The 22,500-nt window shown below is 48.0% G+C and overlaps 1 protein-coding gene across 4 annotated transcripts in view; it reads left to right on the top strand.

Annotated features, from left to right (window-relative positions):
• Positions 1-22,500, top strand: part of kif5ab (kinesin family member 5A, b) — a 169,581-nt gene that overhangs the window by 119,457 nt on the left and 27,624 nt on the right. For all 4 annotated transcript variants that reach the window (XM_052526447.1, XM_052526449.1, XM_052526448.1 and 1 more), the window contains exons 12-15: positions 6,497-6,858; positions 7,031-7,099; positions 17,769-17,975; positions 18,819-18,965. In XM_052526447.1, the coding sequence (XP_052382407.1) occupies positions 6,497-6,858; positions 7,031-7,099; positions 17,769-17,975; positions 18,819-18,965 (785 nt within the window). The remainder of the gene's footprint in view (positions 1-6,496; positions 6,859-7,030; positions 7,100-17,768; positions 17,976-18,818; positions 18,966-22,500) is intronic.

Raw genomic sequence — 22,500 nt, 5'->3', positions numbered from 1 at the left:
AACCAGATAGGCTAGTTGAGGACAAGTTCTCATTTACAACTGCGACCTGGCCAAGATAAAGCATAGCAGTGTGAACAGACAACACAGAGTTACACATGGAGTAAACAATTAACAAGTCAATAACACAGTAGAAAAAAAGGGGAGTCTATATACAATGTGTGCAAAAGGCTCAGACCACTGTGCTGTTGCACTGGGACCCGTGATGCTCAGACCACTGTGCTGTTGCACTGGGACCCGTGATGCTCAGACCACTGTGCTGTTGCACTGGGACCCGTGATGCTCAGACCACTGTGCTGTTGCACTGGGACCCGTGATGCTCAGACCACTGTGCTGTTGCACTGGGACCCGTGATGCTCAGACCACTGTGCTGTTGCACTGGGACCCGTGATGCTCAGACCACTGTGCTGTTGCACTGGGACCCGTGATGCTCAGACCACTGTGCTGTTGCACTGGGACCCGTGATGCTCAGACCACTGTGCTGTTGCCCAGCACTGGGACCCGTGATGCTCAGACCACAGCACTGTTGCCTAGCACTGGGACCCGTGATGCTCAGACCACTGTGCTGTTGCACTGGGACCCGTGATGCTCAGACCACTGTGCTGTTGCCCAGCACTGGGACCCGTGATGCTCAGACCACTGTGCTGTTGCACTGGGACCCGTGATGCTCAGACCACTGTGCTGTTGCACTGGGACCCGTGATGCTCAGACCACTGTGCTGTTGCACTGGGACCCGTGATGCTCAGACCACTGTGCTGTTGCACTGGGACCCGTGATGCTCAGACCACTGTGCTGTTGCACTGGGACCCGTGATGCTCAGACCACTGTGCTGTTGCACTGGGACCCGTGATGCTCAGACCACTGCGCTGTTGCCTAGCATTGGGACCCGTGATGCTCAGACCACAGCACTGTTGCCAGACCACTGGGACCCGTGATGCACTCAGACCACTGTGCTGTTGCACTGGGACCCGTGATGCTCAGACCACTGTGCTGTTGCCCAGCACTGGGACCCGTGATGCTCAGACCACTGTGCTGTTGCCCAGCACTGGGACCCGTGATGCTCAGACCACTGTGCTGTTGCACTGGGACCCGTGATGCTCAGACCACTGCGCTGTTGCACTGGGACCCGTGATGCTCAGACCTTGTGCTGTTGCACTGGGACCCGTGATGCTCAGACCACTGTGCTGTTGCCCAGCACTGGGACCCGTGATGCTCAGACCACAGCACTGTTGCCTAGCACTGGGACCCGTGATGCTCAGACCACTGCGCTACGCTCTTGATGATACTTGATGGTATGAGGTCTGTTGGTTTGCAGAGCCTTCCCCAAACCATAGTCCTAACCTTAACCACTCAAAATGAATGCCTTAACTTTTAACCTTTGACTTGTTTATTTGTAAACCGCGTAACCCTGCGGAATTAACCTTGTAGCCACACGGAATTACCCCAAGAATCATGGGCGCGGACCGGCAAATGGCTGGGTTTTGATGAATAAATAAGTTGTAGGTGTGTTGACGCTTGACACTCACTGGCCAATCAGAACGTGCTCCATGGGTAAATATGTGTTTGCTTCAAGTTGTGTATTTAAGGTCTTTGGTGTATTGCCTTGGAATCAACTCCAATGTTAGTCCATTATAGCTTACAGAAACAAAATAACAAAATGTAGACCCATCCCATCTTTGGTACGTGTTAACTTTAACCTGTTTGCATTCCACATTGTTCTAAGTTATTGCAAAGCTTCAATATGTAAATATATACTGTACATAGCATTAACACTGATATAGGGGGCTAGGTCTTCATAGCATTAACACTGATATAGGGGGCTAGGTCTTCATAGCATTAACACTGATATAGGGGGCTAGGTCTACATAGCATTAACACTGATATAGGGGGCTAGGTCTACATAGCATTAACACTGATATAGGGGGCTAGGTCTACATAGCATTAACACTGATATAGGGGGCTAGGTCTACATAGCATTAACACTGATATAGGGGCTATGTCTACATAGCATTAACACTGATATAGGGGGCTAGGTCTACATAGCATTAACACTGATATAGGGGCTAGGTCTACATAGCATTCACACTGATATAGGGGCTAGGTCTACATAGCATTCACACTGATATAGGGGGCTAGGTCTACATAGCATTCACACTGATATAGGGGCTAGGTCTACATAGCATTCACACTGATATAGGGGCTAGGTCTACATAGTATTCACACTGATATAGGGGCTATGTCTACATAGCATTCACACTGATATAGGGGGCTAGGTCTACATAGCATTCACACTGATATAGGGGGCTAGGTCTACATAGCATTCACACTGATATAGGGGGCTAGGTCTACATAGCATTCACACTGAAATAGGGGGCTAGTTCTACATAGCATTCGCACTGAAATAGGGGGCTAGGTCTACATAGCATTCACACTGATATAGGGGGCTAGGTCTACATAGCATTCACACTGAAATAGGGGCTAGGTCTACATAGCATTAACACTGATATAGGGGCTAGGTCTACATAGCATTAACACTGATATAGGGGGCTAGGTCTACATAGCATTAACACTGATATAGGGGCTAGGTCTACATAGCATTAACACTGATATAGGGGGCTAGGTCTACATAGCATTCACACTGATATAGGGGGCTAGGTCTACATAGCATTAACACTGATATAGGGGGCTAGGTCTACATAGCATTAACACTGATATAGGGGGCTAGGTCTACATAGCATTCACACTGATATAGGGGGCTAGGTCTACATAGCATTCACACTGATATAGGGGGCTAGGTCTACATAGCATTAACACTGATATAGGGGGCTAGGTCTACATAGCATTCACACTGAAATAGGGGGCTAGGTCTACATAGCATTCACACTGATATAGGGGGCTAGGTCTACATAGCATTAACACTGACATAGGAGGCTAGATCTACATATCATTGACACTGATATAGGAGGCTAGGTCTACATAGCATTAACACTGATATAGGACCTAGGTTTATATAGCATTCACATTGATATAGGGTCTAGGTCTCCACAGCATTCACACTGATATAGGGGCTAGGTCTACAAAGCATTCATACTGATATAGGAGGCTAGGTCTACATAGCATTCACACTGATATAGGGGCTAGGTCTACATAGCGTTTACACTGATATAGGGGTTTGGTCTAAGTATTATTCACACTGATATAGGGGCTAGGTCTACATAGCGTTTACATTGATATAGGGGCTTGGTCTACGTAGTATTCACACTGATATAGGGGCTAGGTCTACATAGCGTTTACACGGATATAGGAGGCTAGGTCTACATAGCATTCACACTGATATAGGGGCTATGTCTACATAGCAGTCATACTGATATAGGGGCTAGGTCTACAAAGCGTTTACACTGATATAGGGGTTAGGTCTACGTAGCATTCACACTGATATAGGGGGCTAGGTCTTCATAGCATTCACACTGATATAGGGGCTAGGTCTACATGGTATTTAAATATAAAATAATAATAGGGGCTATGTCTACATAGCATTCACACTGATATAGGAGGCTAGGTCTACATAGCATTCATACTGATATAGGGCTAGGTCTACATAGCATTCACACTGATATAAGGGCTAGGTCTACATAGCATTCACACTGATATAAGAGGCTAGGTTTACATAGCATTAACACTGACATAGGAGGCTAGATCTACATATCATTGACACTGATATAGGACCTAGTTTTACATAGCATTCACACTGATATAGGGTCTAGGTCTCCACAGCATTCACACTGATATAGGGGCTAAGTCTACAAAGCATTCATACTGATATAGGAGGCTAGGTCTACATAGCATTCACACTGATATAGGGGGCTAGGTCTACATAGCAGTCATACTGATATAGGGGCTAGGTCTACAAAGCGTTTACACTGATATAGGGGTTAGGTCTACGTAGCATTCACACTGCTATAGGGGCATGGTCTACATAGCGTTAACACTGATATAGGGGTTTGGTCTACGTATTATTCACACTGATATAGGGGCTAGGTCTACATCGCGTTTACACTGATATAGGAGGCTAGGTCTACATAGCATTCACACTGATATAGGGGGCTAGGTCTTCATAGCATTCACACTGATATAGGGGGCTAGGTCTACATGGTATTTACACTGATATAGGGGCTATGTCTACATAGCATTAATACTGATATAGGGGCTAGGTCTACATAGCATTCACACTGATATAGGGGCTAGGTCTACATAGCATTCACACTGATATAGGGGCTAGGTCTACATAGCATTCACACTGATATAGGGGCTAGGTCTACATAGCATTCACACTGATATAGGGGCTAGGTCTACATAGCATTAACACTGATATAGGGGGCTAGGTCTACATAGCATTCACACTGATATAGGGGCTATGTCTACATAGCATTAACACTGATATAGGGGCTAGGTCTACATAGCATTCACACTGATATAGGGGCTAGGTCTACATAGCATTCACACTGATATAGGGGCTAGGTCTACATAGCATTCACACTGATATAGGGGCTAGGTTTACATAGAATTCATACTGATATAGGGGCTAGGTTTACATAGAATTCATACTGATATAGGGGCTAGGTTTACATAGAATTCATACTGATATAGGGGCTAGGTCTACTGTAAATTCCATTATGGCTGAGCATGGACATTCCGAACATGGTCAATAAGCGAGATTACATTCATGATTGACACGACCTGAGAAGAGAGCGAATAGTTCTTAATGAAACAAAACAAAACAACATCGCTTTAATTAGGCTCTGACTAAATACACTTACAGGCACCATTATTGCTCCCCGTGGGCATATAATAACAAACTGGGAATGTCAGCTCACTGTTTTGCGCCTCTCAGACATTATCTTTTAATAAAGCTAAATGGGGGTGGGGGGACTTAGTTTGTTATGTTTCTAAATAAGAAGTATACAGGCAACAAAAGTTCCACAACTGGAAAGTCTGCGTTTCCTCTGTCGAAATTCATGCCATAATCAACTGCTTTACCTCCTAAACCAGCTTTTGGTTGGTTTTAAATATCCCTACCTGAGCTGCCTGAAATTAGCACATTAGATCACATTTTTAAGGAAACACCTAAGATATTTCCAACCCTCCCATCTAAGCGCAAGTGACCTGATGTACAGAACAACACTGGTAAATTACCGATCCTTGCGCAACAGTTGAAAATAGCACAACGCTGGCTTTAACAGGTCAACATTGACAACGAATGTGCGTTTGACACTTGCGCTGCCGTAACGCCAGCAGAAAATAAGAGTTTTATGCGTTCTTATATTTTAGTAATACACAGAGCAGAGACCTGTCAATTAATCCACAGAGCAGAGACCTGTCAGTTAATCCACAGAGCAGAGACCTGTCAGTTAATCCACAGGGCAGAGACCTGCAGTTAATGACCTGTCAGTTAATCCACAGGGCAGAGACCTGTCAGCAGCAAGAATCCACAGAGCAGAGACCTTTTAATGCAAAGACCTTCAGTTAATCCACAGGGCAGAGACCTGTCAGTTAATCCACAGAGCAGAGACCTGTCAGTTAATCCACAGAGCAGAGACCTGTCAGTTAATCCACAGAGCAGAGACCACAGTTAATCCACAGCAGAGACCTGTCAGTTAATCCACAGGGCAGAGACCTGTCAGTTAATCCACAGAGCAGAGACCTGTCAGTTAATCCACAGAGCAGAGACCTGTCAGTTAATCCACAGGGCAGAGACCTGTCAGTTAATCCACAGGGCAGAGACCTGTCAGTTAATCCACAGAGCAGAGACCTGTCAGTTAATCCACAGGGCAGAGACCTGTCAGTTAATCCACAGGGCAGAGACCTGTCAGTTAATCCACAGGGCAGAGACCTGTCAGTTAATCCACAGGGCAGAGACCTGTCAGTTAATCCACAGAGCAGAGACCTGTCAGTTAATCCACAGGGCAGAGACCTGTCAGTTAATCCACAGGGCAGAGACCTGTCAGTTAATCAGATAATCCACAGGGCAGAGACCTGTTAATCCACAGGGCAGAGAGTTAATCCAGGGCAGAGCAGAGACCTGTCAGTTAATCCACAGGGCAGAGACCTGTCAGTTAATCCACAGAGCAGAGACCTGTCAATTAATCCACAGAGCAGAGACCTGTCAGTTAATCCACAGAGCAGAGACCTGTCAGTTAATCCACAGAGCAGAGACCTGTCAGTTAATCCACAGAGCAGACCTAATGTCATTCATTACTCTCATTCATTACCCTCAATGGGCTAGTCTGTGAGGAGAACACACACATTTATATTATAGACACACACACACACACACACACACACACACACACACACACACACACACACACACACACACACACACACACACACACACACACACACACACACACACACACACACACACACACACACACACACACACACAGTATATCTCCCCCAATGTGGTCTGCCCTCTTCATGATCCACTGACCCACACCAGGTGAGGAGGTTCCCGAGCTGGATCTGTTGAGTCCCGGGGCTGTGCCGGTTAAGTGTCTGATATCCAGAGAAGACAGTTCCTCTTCCAGTCTGAGTCGACTCCCCAGAGAAGACGGTTCCTCTTCCAGTCTGAGTCGACTCCCCAGAGAAGACAGTTCCTCTTCCAGTCTGAGTCGACTCCCCAGAGAAGACAGTTCCTCTTCCAGTCTGAGTCGACTCCCCAGAGAAGACAGTTCCTCTTCCAGTCTGAGTCGACTCCCCAGAGAAGACAGTTCCTCTTCCATTGTGATCAGGATTTCAGAGGAGGAGAGACAGAAGTACGAGGAGGAAATACGCAAACTCTACAAACAGCTGGATGACAAGGTCAGGGTTCAGACACACAATGAAACTTGCTAGTGAAGTTTGTGTTTGATGTGACATAAATAGAGTGTGTTTGTCTCTGATGGAGATGCATGATGAACAATTTTACCCATAAGGCTCTGTACAACATACCTGTTTTTTTGTTGTGTGTGTGTGTGTGTGTGTGTCTACACAGGACGATGAGATCAACCAGCAGAGTCAGCTGGTAGAGAAGCTGAAGGAACAGATGCTGGACCAGGAAGAGGTAGCAGGCAGTATTTCCTCGTCTATCTTCCTCTATCTCTCCACAGTATCTTCCTCTATCTCTCCACAGTATCTTCCTCTATCTCTCCACAGTATCTTCCTCTATCTCTCCACAGTATCTTCCTCTATCTCTCCACAGTATCTTCCTCTATCTCTCCACCGTATCTTCCTCTATCTCTCCACAGTATCTTCCTCTATCTCTCCACAGTATCTTCCTATATCTCTCCACAGTATTTCCTCTATCTCTCCACAGTATCTATCTCCACAGTATCTTCCTATATCTCCACAGTATCTTCCTCTATCTCTCCACAGTATCTTCCTCTATCTCTCCACAGTATCTTCCTCTATCTCTCCACAGTATCTTCCTCTATCTCTCCACAGTATCTTCCTCTATCTCTCCACAGTATCTTCCTCTATCTCTCCACAGTATCTTCCTCTATCTCTCCACAGTATCTTCCTCTATCTCTCCACAGTATCTTCCTCTATCTCTCCACAGTATCTTCCTCTATCTCTCCACAGTATTTTCCTCTATCTCTCCACATATCTTAGTCAAAGCTTTCCTTAATGTTTGGTCAGTCACAGTGGTCAGGTATTCTGCCACTGTGTACTCTCTGTTTAGGGCCGGTCACAGTGGTCAGGTATTCTGCCACTGTGTACTCTCTGTTTAGGGCCAGTCACAGTGGTCAGGTATTCTGCCACTGTGTACTCTCTGTTTAGGGCCAGTCACAGTGGTCAGGTATTCTGCCACTGTGTACTCTCTGTTTAGGGCCAGTCACAGTGGTCAGGTATTCTGCCACTGTGTACTCTCTGTTTAGGGCCAGTCACAGTGGTCAGGTATTCTGTCACTGTGTACTCTCTGTTTAGGGCCAGTCACAGTGGTCAGGTATTCTGCCACTGTGTACTCTCTGTTTAGGGCCAGTCACAGTGGTCAGGTATTCTGCCACTGTGTACTCTCTGTTTAGGGTCAGTCACAGTGGTCAGGTATTCTGCCACTGTGTACTCTCTGTTTAGGGCCAGTCACAGTGGTCAGGTATTCTGCCACTGTGTACTCTCTGTTTAGGGTCAAATAGCATTCTAGTTTGTTCTTTTATTTTATCTTTCTTTCCAATTTGTCAAGTAATTATCTTTTTGTTTTCTCATAATTTGGTTGGGTCTAATTGTGCTGCTGTCCTGGGGCTCTGTGGGGTCTGTTTGTGTTTGTGAACAGAGCCCCAGGACCAGCTTGCTTAGGGGACTCTTCTCCAAGTTCATCTCTCTGTAGGCAATGGATTTGTTATGGAAGATTTGGGAATCGCTTCCTTTTAGTTGATTGTAGAATTTAACTTCTCTTTTCTGGATTTTGATCATTAGCGGGTATTGGCCTAATTCTACTCTGCATGCATTATTTGGTGTTCTATGTTGATTACAGAGGGTATTTTTGCATAATTCTGCTTGCAGTCTCTCAATTTGTTGTTTGTCCCATTTGGTGATTTCTTGGTTGGTGATCGGACCCCATACCTCACAACCATAAAGGGCAATGGCTTCTATAACTGATTCAAGTATTTTTAGCCAGATCCTAATTGGTATGTTGAATTTTATGTTCCTTTTGATGCCATGGAATGCCATTCTTGCCTTGTCTCTCAGATCATTCACAGGTTTGTGGATGTTACCTGTGGCGCTGATGTTTAGGCCAAGTTATGTATCGTTTTTTGTGTGCTCTATGGCAACGGTGTCTAGATGGAATTTGTATTCGTGGTCCTGGCAACTGGACCTTTTTTGGTCTGGCAGAATAGGTGCAGAAGATCTAGGTGCTGCTGTAGGCTCTTCTTGGTTGGTGACAGACCATCCAAGGTCTGTCTCTATCTCCCTCCCTCTCTCTCTCTCTCTCTCTCTCTCTCTCTCTCTCTCTCTCTCTCTCTCTCTCTCTCTCTCTCTCTCTCTCTCTCTCTCTCCCTATATCGGTCTCTCTCTACTTCTCTCTCTCTCTGTTCCACTCTGCAGAAATGGAAGTTAAAAATCCCTTTGTGTACAACAGAGAGAGAGATGTTGTAGTACTGTGACATCCAAGATTGGATAATAAAACAATATTTCTGTAATCCAAACATTTGTAATGGTCTGTGGGTATTTAAAGAACAATCCTGTGGAATTCATTACGATTTGGTGATGCCATTAAAGACCGTAGAACATCATAACTGTATCTCTGAAAGTGTACATTTCCCAATTGTCAGGTTCACTTCTAAATGTTGTGGAATTTATAGGATTAAATATGAAACTATTTGTGAGAAGATGAAATGTGATATTAGCCTTGTAAGTGAGTAAATAAAAATCATATGAAAGTTCTTCCCAGTCAGTGACCACGCCCACGTGAGCACAGATATTACATTACATAAAACCCCTCGTGAAGAATTGACATATCAGACCAAGCAGGCGGACGGTGTTGAACCAGACGTCATGAAGGATTAGATTCTACCAAACCAGAAAAAACATGGAGCGTGGCTGCACGTTGAAATGGTAGGAATTTAAATCTCTAGAGACCAGTCCATTGCCGGGTTTCTACGGGCGTGTAAATTGGTTCTAGCTCTACATTAGACCAGCGTGACCAACAGCGTTCGATCTGAAAGGTACGAAATGGTTAGAAACTCTGAAACTCTCTCTCTCGAAGAAGAAGAAGAAGAAGAAGACTAAACAGGAACATTCAGCTGTTTAAGTACTCTAGTCTAGTAAACTCTACAGAGAACCACCGGGTGGTACTCTGAAAGATCCATTCTAACGAACACTTCCTCTGGAAGAACCGGTTTAACAGACACCCCGAGACAGAGAAGGTACAACTACAAAGGACAAAGTGACCTCTGGTGGACAACCAGAGATTTACACAACCAGAGACTTTCTGTCGAATTACTCCCTGTAGATGGATCAAGTGTTTTCAACAGAGAGACAGCAAAGACGTACACACCTAGATGTGTACATTGCAATTCTTTCGAATGAGCAGCCGTTCATGTGCAAAGTATTCACATTTCCAGGAGCATATTTATCAGCTGTACGATAGTGGAATTCCTTTGTCTCTCTTTTGAGTCCGCCATTTGGTGTAACAAGCCGTCATATTGGTTTAGTCCACTAGGGACTTTATATATGAATCAATGTGTAAACTATCCTGTTTGTGTGTTTATGTAATTCTGTGTGATTATTTATTTAGTAAATAAATAATTAAGCCAATTTGTATATCGCTGATTCATAATTTATGCGGGGCTTCATGCAGATATCCAATCATTTTTTGCGACATTCAGAATGAGACTGATAAGGTAAATAAGTATTAATGAATTGACTGTGACTGATGCAAGAGATATTTTTATATCTTTAGAGTTTAGTTGGGAGATAGTAACTAATTAAATAACTTTGTAATTAATTAATTAATTATATGATTAATTTAATTGCGTAATAATTGAACGTGGTATGTCATTATTTTATAAAATAACAAACACATTAATGATATTCACCACACGACACTCTCCCAGGTTGTAATGAATTCTCAGGGAGAAAAAGGTGTAGATTCAAACGCAGTACGGGGCAGATGTTTATTCAGCCTTCTCAGAAGGCAGGGATCGTGGTCGCAGGCAATGGTCAAACACAGGTAGGCAGTCAAAAACAAACAATACCTCAAAACCATACAAACAGAAAGAACTGAACTAAATAGGGAGCTGACGAGACCAGGTGAAATCGATGAACAAAAATGAAAGACAGGACTCGAGATCGAGAACACAAAGAAAAAGAACACAAGAAAAGCAGAACAGAACCCTACCCAGCTCCTTGCCTCGTCCCCTGGGGACAGTGAGAAGGTGTCTGGGGAGCTGGGTTTTGTCTGACAGTGCTTTCTGTTTCTCTGTTTCTCTCCCAGCTCCTTGCCTCGTCCCCTGGGGACAGTGAGAAGGTGTCTGGGGAGCTGGGTTTTGTCTGACAGGGCTTTCTGTTTCTCTGTTTCTCTCCCAGCTCCTTGCCTCGTCCCCTGGGGACAGTGAGAAGGTGTCTGGGGAGCTGGGTTTTGTCTGACAGGGCTTTCTGTTTCTCTGTTTCTCTCCCAGCTCCTTGCCTCGTCCCCTGGGGACAGTGAGAAGGTGTCTGGGGAGCTGGGTTTTGTCTGACAGGGCTTTCTGTTTCTCTGTTTCTCTCCCAGCTCCTTGCCTCGTCCCCTGGGGACAGTGAGAAGGTGTCTGGGGAGCTGGGTTTTGTCTGACAGGGCTTTCTGTTTCTCTGTTTCTCTCCCAGCTCCTTGCCTCGTCCCCTGGGGACAGTGAGAAGGTGTCTGGGGAGCTGGGTTTTGTCTGACAGGGCTTTCTGTTTCTCTGTTTCTTTTCCCAGCTCCTTGCCTCGTCCCGTGGGGACAGTGAGAAGGTGTCTGGGGAGCTGGGTTTTGTCTGACAGGGCTTTCTGTTTCTCTGTTTCTTTTCCCAGCTCCTTGCCTCGTCCCGTGGGGACAGTGAGAAGGTGTCTGGGGAGCTGGGTTTTGTCTGACAGGGCTTTCTGTTTCTCTGTTTCTCTCCCAGCTCCTTGCCTCGTCCCGTGGGGACAGTGAGAAGGTGTCTGGGGAGCTGGGTTTTGTCTGACAGGGCTTTCTGTTTCTCTGTTTCTCTCCCAGCTCCTTGCCTCGTCCCCTGGGGACAGTGAGAAGGTGTCTGGGGAGCTGGGTTTTGTCTGACAGGGCTTTCTGTTTCTCTGTTTCTCTCCCAGCTCCTTGCCTCGTCCCGTGGGGACAGTGAGAAGGTGTCTGGGGAGCAGGGTTTGTCTGACAGGGCTTTCTGTTTCTCTGTTTCTCTCCCAGCTCCTTGCCTCGTCCCCTGGGGACAGTAAGAAGGTGTCTGGGGAGCTGGGTTTTGTCTGACAGGGCTTTCTGTTTCTCTGTTTCTCTCCCAGCTCCTTGCCTCGTCCCGTGGGGACAGTGAGAAGGTGTCTGGGGAGCTGGGTTTTGTCTGACAGGGCTTTCTGTTTCTCTGTTTCTCTCCCAGCTCCTTGCCTCGTCCCCTGGGGACAGTGAGAAGGTGTCTGGGGAGCTGGGTTTTGTCTGACAGGGCTTTCTGTTTCTCTGTTTCTCTCCCAGCTCCTTGCCTCGTCCCGTGGGGGCAGTGAGAAGGTGTCTGGGGAGCTGGGTTTTGTCTGACAGGCTTTCTGTTTCTCTGTTTCTCTCCCAGCTCCTTGCCTCGTCCCCTGGGGACAGTGAGAAGGTGTCTGGGGAGCTGGGTTTTGTCTGACAGGGCTTTCTGTTTCTCTGTTTCTCTCCCAGCTCCTTGCCTCGTCCCCTGGGGACAGTGAGAAGGTGTCTGGGGAGCTGGGTTTTGTCTGACAGGGCTTTCTGTTTCTCTGTTTCTCTCCCAGCTCCTTGCCTCGTCCCGTGGGGACAGTGAGAAGGTGTCTGGGGAGCTGGGTTTTGTCTGACAGGGCTTTCTGTTTCTCTGTTTCTCTCCCAGCTCCTTGCCTCGTCCCGTGGGGACAGTGAGAAGGTGTCTGGGGAGCTGGGTTTTGTCTGACAGGGCTTTCTGTTTCTCTGTTGCTCTCCCAGCTCCTTGCCTCGTCCCGTGGGGACAGTGAGAAGGTGTCTGGGGAGCTGGGTTTTGTCTGACAGGGCTTTCTGTTTCTCTGTTTCTCTCCCAGCTCCTTGCCTCGTCCCCTGGGGACAGTGAGAAGGTGTCTGGGGAGCTGGGTTTTTTTTGACAGGGCTTTCTGTTTCTCTGTTTCTCTCCCAGCTCCTTGCCTCGTCCCCCTGGGGACAGTGAGAATGTGTCTGGGGAGCTGGTTTTGTCTGACAGGGCTTTCTGTTTCTCTGTTTCTCTCCCAGCTCCTTGCCTCGTCCCCTGGGGACAGTGAGAAGGTGTCTGGGGAGCTGGGTTTTGTCTGACAGGGCTTTCTGTTTCTCTGTTTCTCTCCCAGCTCCTTGCCTCGTCCCCTGGGGACAGTGAGAAGGTGTCTGGGGAGCTGGGTTTTGTCTGACAGGGCTTTCTGTTTCTCTGTTTCTCTCCCAGCTCCTTGCCTCGTCCCCTGGGGACAGTGAGAAGGTGTCTGGGGAGCTGGGTTTTGTCTGACAGGGCTTTCTGTTTCTCTGTTTCTCTCCCAGCTCCTTGCCTCGTCCCGTGGGGACAGTGAGAAGGTGTCTGGGGAGCTGGGTTTGTCTGACAGGGCTTTCTGTTTCTCTGTTTCTCTCCCAGCTCCTTGCGTCATCCCCTGGCGACAGTGAGAAGGTGTCTGGGGAGCTGGGTTTTGTCTGACAGGGCTTTCTGTTTCTCTGTTTCTCTCCCAGCTCCTTGCCTCGTACCATGGGGACAGTGAGAAGGTGTCTGGGGAGCTGGGTTTTGTCTGACAGGGCTTTCTGTTTCTCTGTTTCTCTCCCAGCTCCTTGCCTCGTCCCCTGGGGACAGTGAGAAGGTGTCTGGGGAGCTGGGTTTTGTCTGACAGGGCTTTCTGTTTCTCTGTTTCTCTCCCAGCTCCTTGCCTCGTCCCGTGGGGCCAGTGAGAAGGTGTCTGGGGAGCTGGGTTTTGTCTGACAGGGCTTTCTGTTTCTCTGTTTCTCTCCCAGCTCCTTGCCTCGTCCCCTGGGGACAGTGAGAAGGTGTCTGGGGAGCTGGGTTTTGTCTGACAGGGCTTTCTGTTTCTCTGTTTCTCTCCCAGCTCCTTGCCTCGTCCCGTGGGGACAGTGAGAAGGTGTCTGGGGAGCTGGGTTTTGTCTGACAGGGCTTTCTGTTTCTCTGTTTCTCTCCCAGCTCCTTGCCTCGTCCCCTGGGGACAGTGAGAAGGTGTCTGGGGAGCTGGGTTTTGTCTGACAGGGCTTTCTGTTTCTCTGTTTCTCTCCCAGGTCCTTGCCTCGTCCCCTGGGAACAGTGAGAAGGTGTCTGGGGAGCTGGGTTTTTGTCTGACAGGGCTTTCTGTTTCTCTGTTTCTCTCCCAGCTCCTTGCCTCGTCCCCTGGGGACAGTGAGAAGGTGTCTGGGGAGCTGGGTTTTGTCTGACAGGGCTTTCTGTTTCTCTGTTTCTCTCCCAGCTCCTTGCCTCGTCCCGTGGGGACAGTGAGAAGGTGTCTGGGGAGCTGGGTTTTGTCTGACAGGGCTTTCTGTTTCTCTGTTTCTCTCCCAGCTCCTTGCCTCGTCCCGTGGGGACAGTGAGAAGGTGTCTGGGGAGCTGGGTTTTGTCTGACAGGGCTTTCTGTTTCTCTGTTTCTCTCCCAGCTCCTTGCCTCGTCCCCTGGGGACAGTGAGAAGGTGTCTGGGGAGCTGGGTTTTGTCTGACAGGGCTTTCTGTTTCTCTGTTTCTCTCCCAGCTCCTTGCCTCGTCCCCTGGGGACAGTGAGAAGGTGTCTGGGGAGCTGGGTTTTGTCTGACAGGGCTTTCTGTTTCTCTGTTTCTCTCCCAGCTCCTTGCCTCGTCCCCTGGGGACAGTGAGAAGGTGTCTGGGGAGCTGGGTTTTGTCTGACAGGGCTTTCTGTTTCTCTGTTTCTCTCCCAGCTCCTTGCCTCGTCCCCTGGGGACAGTGAGAAGGTGTCTGGGGAGCTGGGTTTTTGTCTGACAGGGCTTTCTGTTTCTCTGTTTCTCTCCCAGCTCCTTGCCTCGTCCCGTGGGGACAGTGAGAAGGTGTCTGGGGAGCTGGGTTTTGTCTGACAGGGCTTTCTGTTTCTCTGTTTCTCTCCCAGCTCCTTGCCTCGTCCCGTGGTGACAGTGAGAAGGTGTCTGGGGAGCTGGGTTTTGTCTGACAGGGCTTTCTGTTTCTCTGTTTCTCTCCCAGCTCCTTGCCTCGTCCCGTGGGGACAGTGAGAAGGTGTCTGGGGAGCTGGGTTTTGTCTGACAGGGCTTTCTGTTTCTCTGTTTCTCTCCCAGCTCCTTGCCTCATCCCGTGGGGACAGTGAGAAGGTGTCTGGGGAGCTGGGTTTGTCTGACAGGGCTTTCTGTTTCTCTGTTTCTCTCCCAGCTCCTTGCCTCGTCCCCTGGGGACAGTAAGAAGGTGTCTGGGGAGCTGGGTTTTGTCTGACAGGGCTTTCTGTTTCTCTGTTTCTCTCCCAGCTCCTTGCCTCGTACCGTGGGGACAGTGAGAAGGTGTCTGGGGAGCTGGGTTTTGTCTGACAGGGCTTTCTGTTTCTCTGTTTCTCTCCCAGCTCCTTGCCTCGTCCCCTGGGGACAGTGAGAAGGTGTATGGGGAGCTGGGTTTTGTCTGACAGGGCTTTCTGTTTCTCTGTTTCTCTCCCAGCTCCTTGCCTCGTCCCGTGGGGGCAGTGAGAAGGTGTCTGGGGAGCTGGGTTTTGTCTGACAGGGCTTTCTGTTTCTCTGTTTCTCTCCCAGCTCCTTGCCTCGTCCCCTGGGGACAGTGAGAAGGTGTCTGGGGAGCTGGGTTTTGTCTGACAGGGCTTTCTGTTTCTCTGTTTCTCTCCCAGCTCCTTGCCTTGTCCCCTGGGGACAGTGAGAAGGTGTCTGGGGAGCTGGGTTTTGTCTGACAGGGCTTTCTGTTTCTCTGTTTCTCTCCCAGCTCCTTGCCTCGTCCCCTGGGGACAGTGAGAAGGTGTCTGGGGAGCTGGGTTTTGTCTGACAGGGCTTTCTGTTTCTCTGTTTCTCTCCCAGCTCCTTGCCTCGTCCCGTGGGGACAGTGAGAAGGTGTCTGGGGAGCTGGGTTTTGTCTGACAGGGCTTTCTGTTTCTCTGTTTCTCTCCCAGCTCCTTGCCTCGTCCCGTGGGGACAGTGAGAAGGTGTCTGGGGAGCTGGGTTTTGTCTGACAGGGCTTTCTGTTTCTCTGTTTCTCTCCCAGCTCCTTGCCTCGTCCCGTGGGGACTGTGAGAAGGTGTCTGGGGAGCTGGGTTTTGTCTGACAGGGCTTTCTGTTTCTCTGTTTCTCTCCCAGCTCCTTGCCTCGTCCCGTGGGGACAGTGAGAAGGTGTCTGGGGAGCTGGGTTTTGTCTGACAGGGCTTTCTGTTTCTCTGTTTCTCTCCCAGCTCCTTGCCTCGTCCCCTGGGGACAGTGAGAAGGTGTCTGGGGAGCTGGGTTTTGTCTGACAGGGCTTTCTGTTTCTCTGTTTCTCTCCCAGCTCCTTGCCTCGTCCCCTGGGGACAGTGAGAAGGTGTCTGGGGAGCTGGGTTTTGTCTGACAGGGCTTTCTGTTTCTCTGTTTCTCTCCCAGCTCCTTGCCTCGCCCCTGGGGACAGTGAGAAGGTGTCTGGGGAGCTGGGTTTTGTCTGACAGGGCTTTCTGTTTCTCTCCCAGCTCCTTGCCTCATCCCCTGGGGACAGTGAGAAGGTGTCTGGGGAGCTGGGTTTTGTCTGACAGGGCTTTCTGTTTCTCTGTTTCTCTCCCAGCTCCTTGCCTCGTCCCGTGGGGACAGTGAGAAGGTGTCTGGGGAGCTGGGTTTTGTCTGACAGGGCTTTCTGTTTCTCTGTTTCTCTCCCAGCTCCTTGCCTCGTCCCCTGGGGACAGTGAGAAGGTGTCTGGAGAGCTGGGTTTTGTCTGACAGGGCTTTCTGTTTCTCTGTTTCTCTCCCAGCTCCTTGCCTCGTCCCGTGGGGACAGTGAGAAGGTGTCTGGGGAGCTGGGTTTTGTCTGACAGGGCTTTCTGTTTCTCTGTTTCTCTCCCAGCTCATTGCCTCGTCCCGTGGGGACAGTGAGAAGGTGTCTGGGGAGCTGGGTTTTGTCTGACAGGGCTTTCTGTTTCTCTGTTTCTCTCCCAGCTCCTTGCCTCGTCCCCTGGGGACAGTGAGAAGGTGTCTGGGGAGCTGGGTTTTGTCTGACAGGGCTTTCTGTTTCTCTGTTTCTCTCCCAGCTCCTTGCCTCGTCCCCTGGGGACAGTGAGAAGGTGTCTGGGGAGCTGGGTTTTGTCTGACAGGGCTTTCTGTTTCTCTGTTTCTCTCCCAGCTCCTTGCCTCGCCCCTGGGGACAGTGAGAAGGTGTCTGGGGAGCTGGGTTTTGTCTGACAGGGCTTTCTGTTTCTCTGTTTCTCTCCCAGCTCCTTGCCTCGTCCCGTGGGGACAGTGAGAAGGTGTCTGGGGAGCTGGGTTTTGTCTGACAGGGCTTTCTGTTTCTCTGTTTCTCTCCCAGTTCATTGCCTCGTCCCCTGGGGACAATGAGAAGGTGTCTGGGTAGCTGGGTTTTGTCTGACAGGGCTTTCTGTTTCTCTGTTTCTCTCCCAGCTCCTTGCCTCGTCCCCTGGGGACAGTGAGAAGGTGTCTGGGGAGCTGGGTTTTGTCTGACAGGGCTTTCTGTTTCTCTGTTTCTCTCCCAGCTCCTTGCCTCGTCCCCTGGGGACAGTGAGAAGGTGTCTGGGGAGCTGGGTTTTGTCTGACAGGGCTTTCTGTTTCTCTGTTTCTCTCCCAGCTCCTTGCCTCGTCCCGTGGGGACAGTGAGAAGGTGTCTGGGGAGCTGGGTTTTGTCTGACAGGGCTTTCTGTTTCTCTGTTTCTCTCCCATATCCTTGCCTCGTCCCGTGGGGACAGTGAGAAGGTGTCTGGGGAGCTGGGTTTTGTCTGACAGGGCTTTCTGTTTCTCTGTTTCTCTCCCAGCTCCTTGCCTCGTCCCCTGGGGACAGTGAGAACGTGTCTGGGGAGCTGGGTTTTGTCTGACAGGGCTTTCTGTTTCTCTGTTTCTCTCCCAGCTCCTTGCCTCGTCCCCTGGGGACAGTGAGAAGGTTTTCTGGGGAGCTGGGTTTTGTCTGACAGGGCTTTCTGTTTCTCTGTTTCTCTCCCAGCTCCTTGCCTCGTCCCGTGGGGACAGTGAGAAGGTGTCTGGGGACCTTGGCAGGCTGCAGATGGAGAGTGAGGTTGCCAAGGCGGAGGTCAGGGAGGTTCTGCAGGCCTTGGAGGAGCTGGCTGTTAACTACGATCAGAAGAGCCAGGAGGTGGAGGACAAGAGTCTGCAGAACAAACTACTGGCTGAGGAACTGGCCAAGAAAATGGTAGGCTATACCTCTATACCTTTATTCCCTGTGAAAATAATTAAAATTCAAATCCATCCATCCATCTGTTCAACCATCCATCTGTTCATCCATCCATCGATATCCATCCATCTGTTCATCCATCCATCTGTTCATCCATCCATCGATATCCATCCATCTGTTCATCCATCCATCTATTTATCCATCCATCGATATCCATCCATCTGTTCATCCATCCATCGATATCCATCCATCTGTTCATCCATCCATCTGTTCATCCATCCATCCATCCATCCATCCATCCATCCATCCATCCATCGATATCCATCCATCTGTTCATCCATCCATTGATATCCATCCATCTGTTCATCCATCCATCTATCCATCCATCCATCCATCCATCCATCCATCCATCCATCCATCCATCCATCCATCCATCGATATCCATCCATCTGTTCATCCATCCATCGATATCCATCCATCTGTTCATCCATCCATCGATATCCATCCATCTGTTCATCCATCCATCTGTTAATCTATCCATCCATCCATCCATCCATCCATCCATCCATCCATCCATCCATCCATCCATCCATCCATCCATCCATCCATCCATCCATCCATCCATGCATTTGTTCCTCCATCCATCCATCTATTGGTCATTCTATGGTAGCTGACTGTGCTCCCTCTCTGCTCCCTCTGTGCTCCCTCCCCTCCCCTCCTTTACTCCTTTGGTGGGTGTGTATGTGGGGGTTTGATAGAAATGAAAAGTACTAATAATTTCTTCTTCTTCTTCTTCTTCTTCTTCTTCTTCTTCTTCTTCTTCTTCTTCTTCTTCTTCTTCTTCTTCTTCTTTTCCCCCAGGCCCACCTGATGCGTATCGAGGCGGACTTGTGTCGTCTACAGGAAGTGAGTGTTCATCAGAGAAAACGCATTGCTGAGGTTCTCAACGGCCTGATGAGGGACCTTTCTGAGTTCAGCACTATCGTGGGCAACAAGGACATCAAACTGGTCCGTACCTTACTTTCCTTTAGCTGTAAACATTTGGCTTCTGACTTCAATTAACTGTTACTACTTGACCATTGATTCTTGAAACTTAATAATTTACTTTTACTTTAACAACAAGAACATCAAGCTGGTACGTCTGCTGTCACCAAGGTTATGGCATGTACGCCCATATTCAAAAAGTGTAGGACTGCTGATCTGTGATGCTGATCTAGGAGAGCTGTATTCTGGGAAACCCTCTCCTAGAAGACTGGAGGTGGAGGCTAGTTCACCTGTCCATGTGTCGATTTCATTATGATCTGAAAGTCTAAACAGATGTCCTGAGACTCTTAAGTCAACATATGACTTCATCTTTTTCTAGTTAGAAAAACATTACTTTGAAGTTTTGTTTTCTAAGGCCGTCAGCGAAAGAACATCAAACCAGAGAGAGAGAGCGGGGAGAGAGAGAGAGAGAGAGAGAGAGAGAGAGAGAGAGAGAGAGAGAGAGAGAGAGAGAGAGAGAGAGAGAGAGCAGAGTTCTCTGTCAACAACAACACTGTTATCATATTTAGATTGTTATTGATGTGCTTGCACTCTCCGTCGCGCTTCGTTTAGGCGATGTCGTCTGCTAAATTACTGTCAACATAATAGACGTGTTGTTATAAATGTTTGACCTATCTCTCCTCCTTTTATCTCCCTCTCTCTGCCTCGCTCTGCCTCTCTCTGCCTCTCTCTGCCTCGCTCTGCCTCTCTCTGCCTCTCTCTCTGCCTCTCTCTCTGTCTCTCTCTCTCTCTCTCTCTCTGCCTCTCTCTCTGCCTCTCTCTGCCTCTCTCTCCCTCTCTCTGCCTCTCTCTGCCTCTCTCGCTGCCTCTCTCTCTGCCCCTCTCTCTCTCTCTCTCTCTCTCTCTCTCTCTCTCTCTCTCTCTCTGCCTCTCTCTGCCTCTCTCTCTCTCTCTGCTCTCTCTCTGCCTCTCTCTGCCTCTCTCTCTGCCTCTCTCTGCCTCTCTCGCTGCCTCTCTCTCTGCCTCTCTCTCTCTCTCTCTCTCTCTCTGCCTCTCTCTCTCTCTCTCTCTGCCTCTCTCTGCCTCTCTCTCTGCCTCTCTCTCTCTCTCTGCCTCTCTCTCTGCCTCTCTCTGCCTCTCTCTCTGCCTCTCTCTCTGCCTCTCTCCCTCTCTCTGCCTCTCTCTCTGCCTCTCTCTCCTCTCTCTCTCTCTCTCTCTCTCTCTCTCTCTCTCTCTCTCTCTCTCTCTCTCCTCTCTTTGCCTCTCTCTCTCTCTCTCTCTCTCTCTGCCTCTCTCTCTCTCTCTCTCTCTCTCTCTCTGCCTCTATCTGCCTCTCTCTGCCTCTCTCTCCCTCTCTCTGTCTCTCTCTCTCTCTCTGCCTCTCTCTGCCTCTCTCTGCCTCTCTCTCCCTCTCTCTGCCTCTCTCTGCCTCTCTCTGCCTCTCTCTCTGCCTCTCTCTCTGCCTCTCTCTGTGTCTCTCTCTCTGCCTCTCTCTCTGTCTCTCTCTCTGCCTCTCTCTCTGCCTCTCTCTGCCTCTCTCTCAATCCAATGTCAATTCAATGGGCTTTATTGGCATGGGAATCATATGTTAACATTGCCAAAGCAAGTGAAGTAGATAATATACAAAAGTTAAATGAACTATTAAAATGAACAGTAAACATTACACTCACAGAAGTTCCAAAAGAATAAAGCCATTTCAAATGTCATATTAGTTCTCCCACTTAAAAAGATGAGAGAGGCCTGTAATTTTCATCATAGGTACACTTCAACTATGACAGACAAAATGAGAAAAAGAAATACAGAAATTCACATTGTAGGATTTTTAATTTGCAAATTATGGTGGAAAATAATATTATATTTGTTGTAACACTGTACAAATGATTAAAGTACACAAGGGAAAATAAATCAACAGAAATATGGGTTGTATTTACAATGGTGTTTGTTCTTCACTGGTTGACCTTTTCTTGTGGCAACAGGTCACAAAACTTACTGCTGTGATTGTGCACTGTGGAATTTCACCCAGTAGATGTATGGGAGTTTATCAAAATCGGGTTTGTTTTCAAATTATTTGTGGGTCTATGTAATCTGAGGGAAATATGTGTCTCTAATATGGTTAAACATTTGGCAGGAGGTTAGGAAGTGCAGCTCAGTTTCCACCTCATTTTGTTGGCATGTGTGCACATAGCCTGTCTTTTCTTGAGAGCCAGGTCTGCCTATGGCGACCTTTCTCAATAGCAAGGCTATGCTCACTGAGTCTGTACATAGTCAAAGCTTTCCTTAATGTTTGGTTCAGTCACAGTGGTCAGGTATAACAGTGCCCCAGGACCAGCTTGCTTAGGGGACTCTTCTCCAAGTTCATCTCTCTGTAGGTGATGGCTTTGTTATGGAAGGTTTGGGAATCGCTTCCTTTTAGGTGGTTGTAGAATTTAATGTCTCTTTACTGAATTTTGATCAGTAGTGTGTATCGGCCTAATTCTGCTCTGCATGCATTATTTGGTGTTTTACGTTGTACACTGGGGATATTTGTGCAGAATTCTGCATGCAGAGTCTCAATTTGGTGTTTGTCCCATTTTGTGAATTCTTGGTTGGTGAGCGGACCCCAGACCTCACAACCATAAAGGGCAATGTATTCTATAACTGATTCAAGTATTTTTAGCCAGATCCTAATTGGTTTGTTGAAATTGATGTTCCTTTTGAGGGCCGTTCACAGCTTTGTGGAAGTTACTTGTGGTAGTTGGGCTAGTTAGTTTAGTAAGGTTAGTTTAGTAAGGTTAGTTTAGTAAGGTTAGTTTAGTAAGGTTAGTTTAGTAAGGTTAGTTGTTTAGTTTTTTTGTGTGCTCTAGGGCAACGGTGTCTAGATGGAATTTGTATTTGTTGTCCTGGCAACTGGACCTTTTTGTGTGTTTATTGCCTTTTTTAACCACACACTGGTTGTTTGTGTACATGGTTTTTATAATGTTTTCCCCTCCACACCACTTTCCATCAATTTGTATAGCAGACCCTCATGCCACATTGAGTCAAAAGAAGACTTTTCCTTTGTTTTGGTTTGTTTGTCAATTAGGGTGTGTAGGGTGAATATGTGGTCTGTTTGTCAATTAGGGTGTGTAGGGTGAATACGTGGTCTGTTTGTCAATTAGGGTGTGTAGGGTGAATACGTGGTCTGTTTGTCAATTAGGGTGTGTAGGGTGAATACGTGGTCTGTTTGTCAATTAGGGTGTGTAGGGTGAATACGTGGTCTGTTTGTCAATTAGGGTGTGTAGGGTGAATACGTGGTTTGTCGTACTGTAAAATTTTGATATTTGCTCAGTACATTGTTTTCACTGAGGAGATGTACGAGTCTGCTGTAAATGATAATGCAGAGGATTTTCCCAAGGTTGCTGTTGACTCATATCCCACAGATGTTATTGGGGTCAAATTTGTCTCCACTTTTGTGGATTGGGGTGATCAGTCCTTCGTTCCAAATATTGGGGAAGGTGCCAGAGCTAAGGAAAATTGTTTAAGAATAGCCAATTGGAATTTGTGGTCTGTATATTTTATAATTTCAGGAGGGGATACATTT

This window comes from Oncorhynchus keta, chromosome 10 (assembly GCF_023373465.1).
Source record: "Oncorhynchus keta strain PuntledgeMale-10-30-2019 chromosome 10, Oket_V2, whole genome shotgun sequence".
NCBI lineage: Eukaryota > Metazoa > Chordata > Actinopteri > Salmoniformes > Salmonidae > Oncorhynchus > Oncorhynchus keta.
This window is presented reverse-complemented; position numbering and strand designations above follow the sequence as displayed.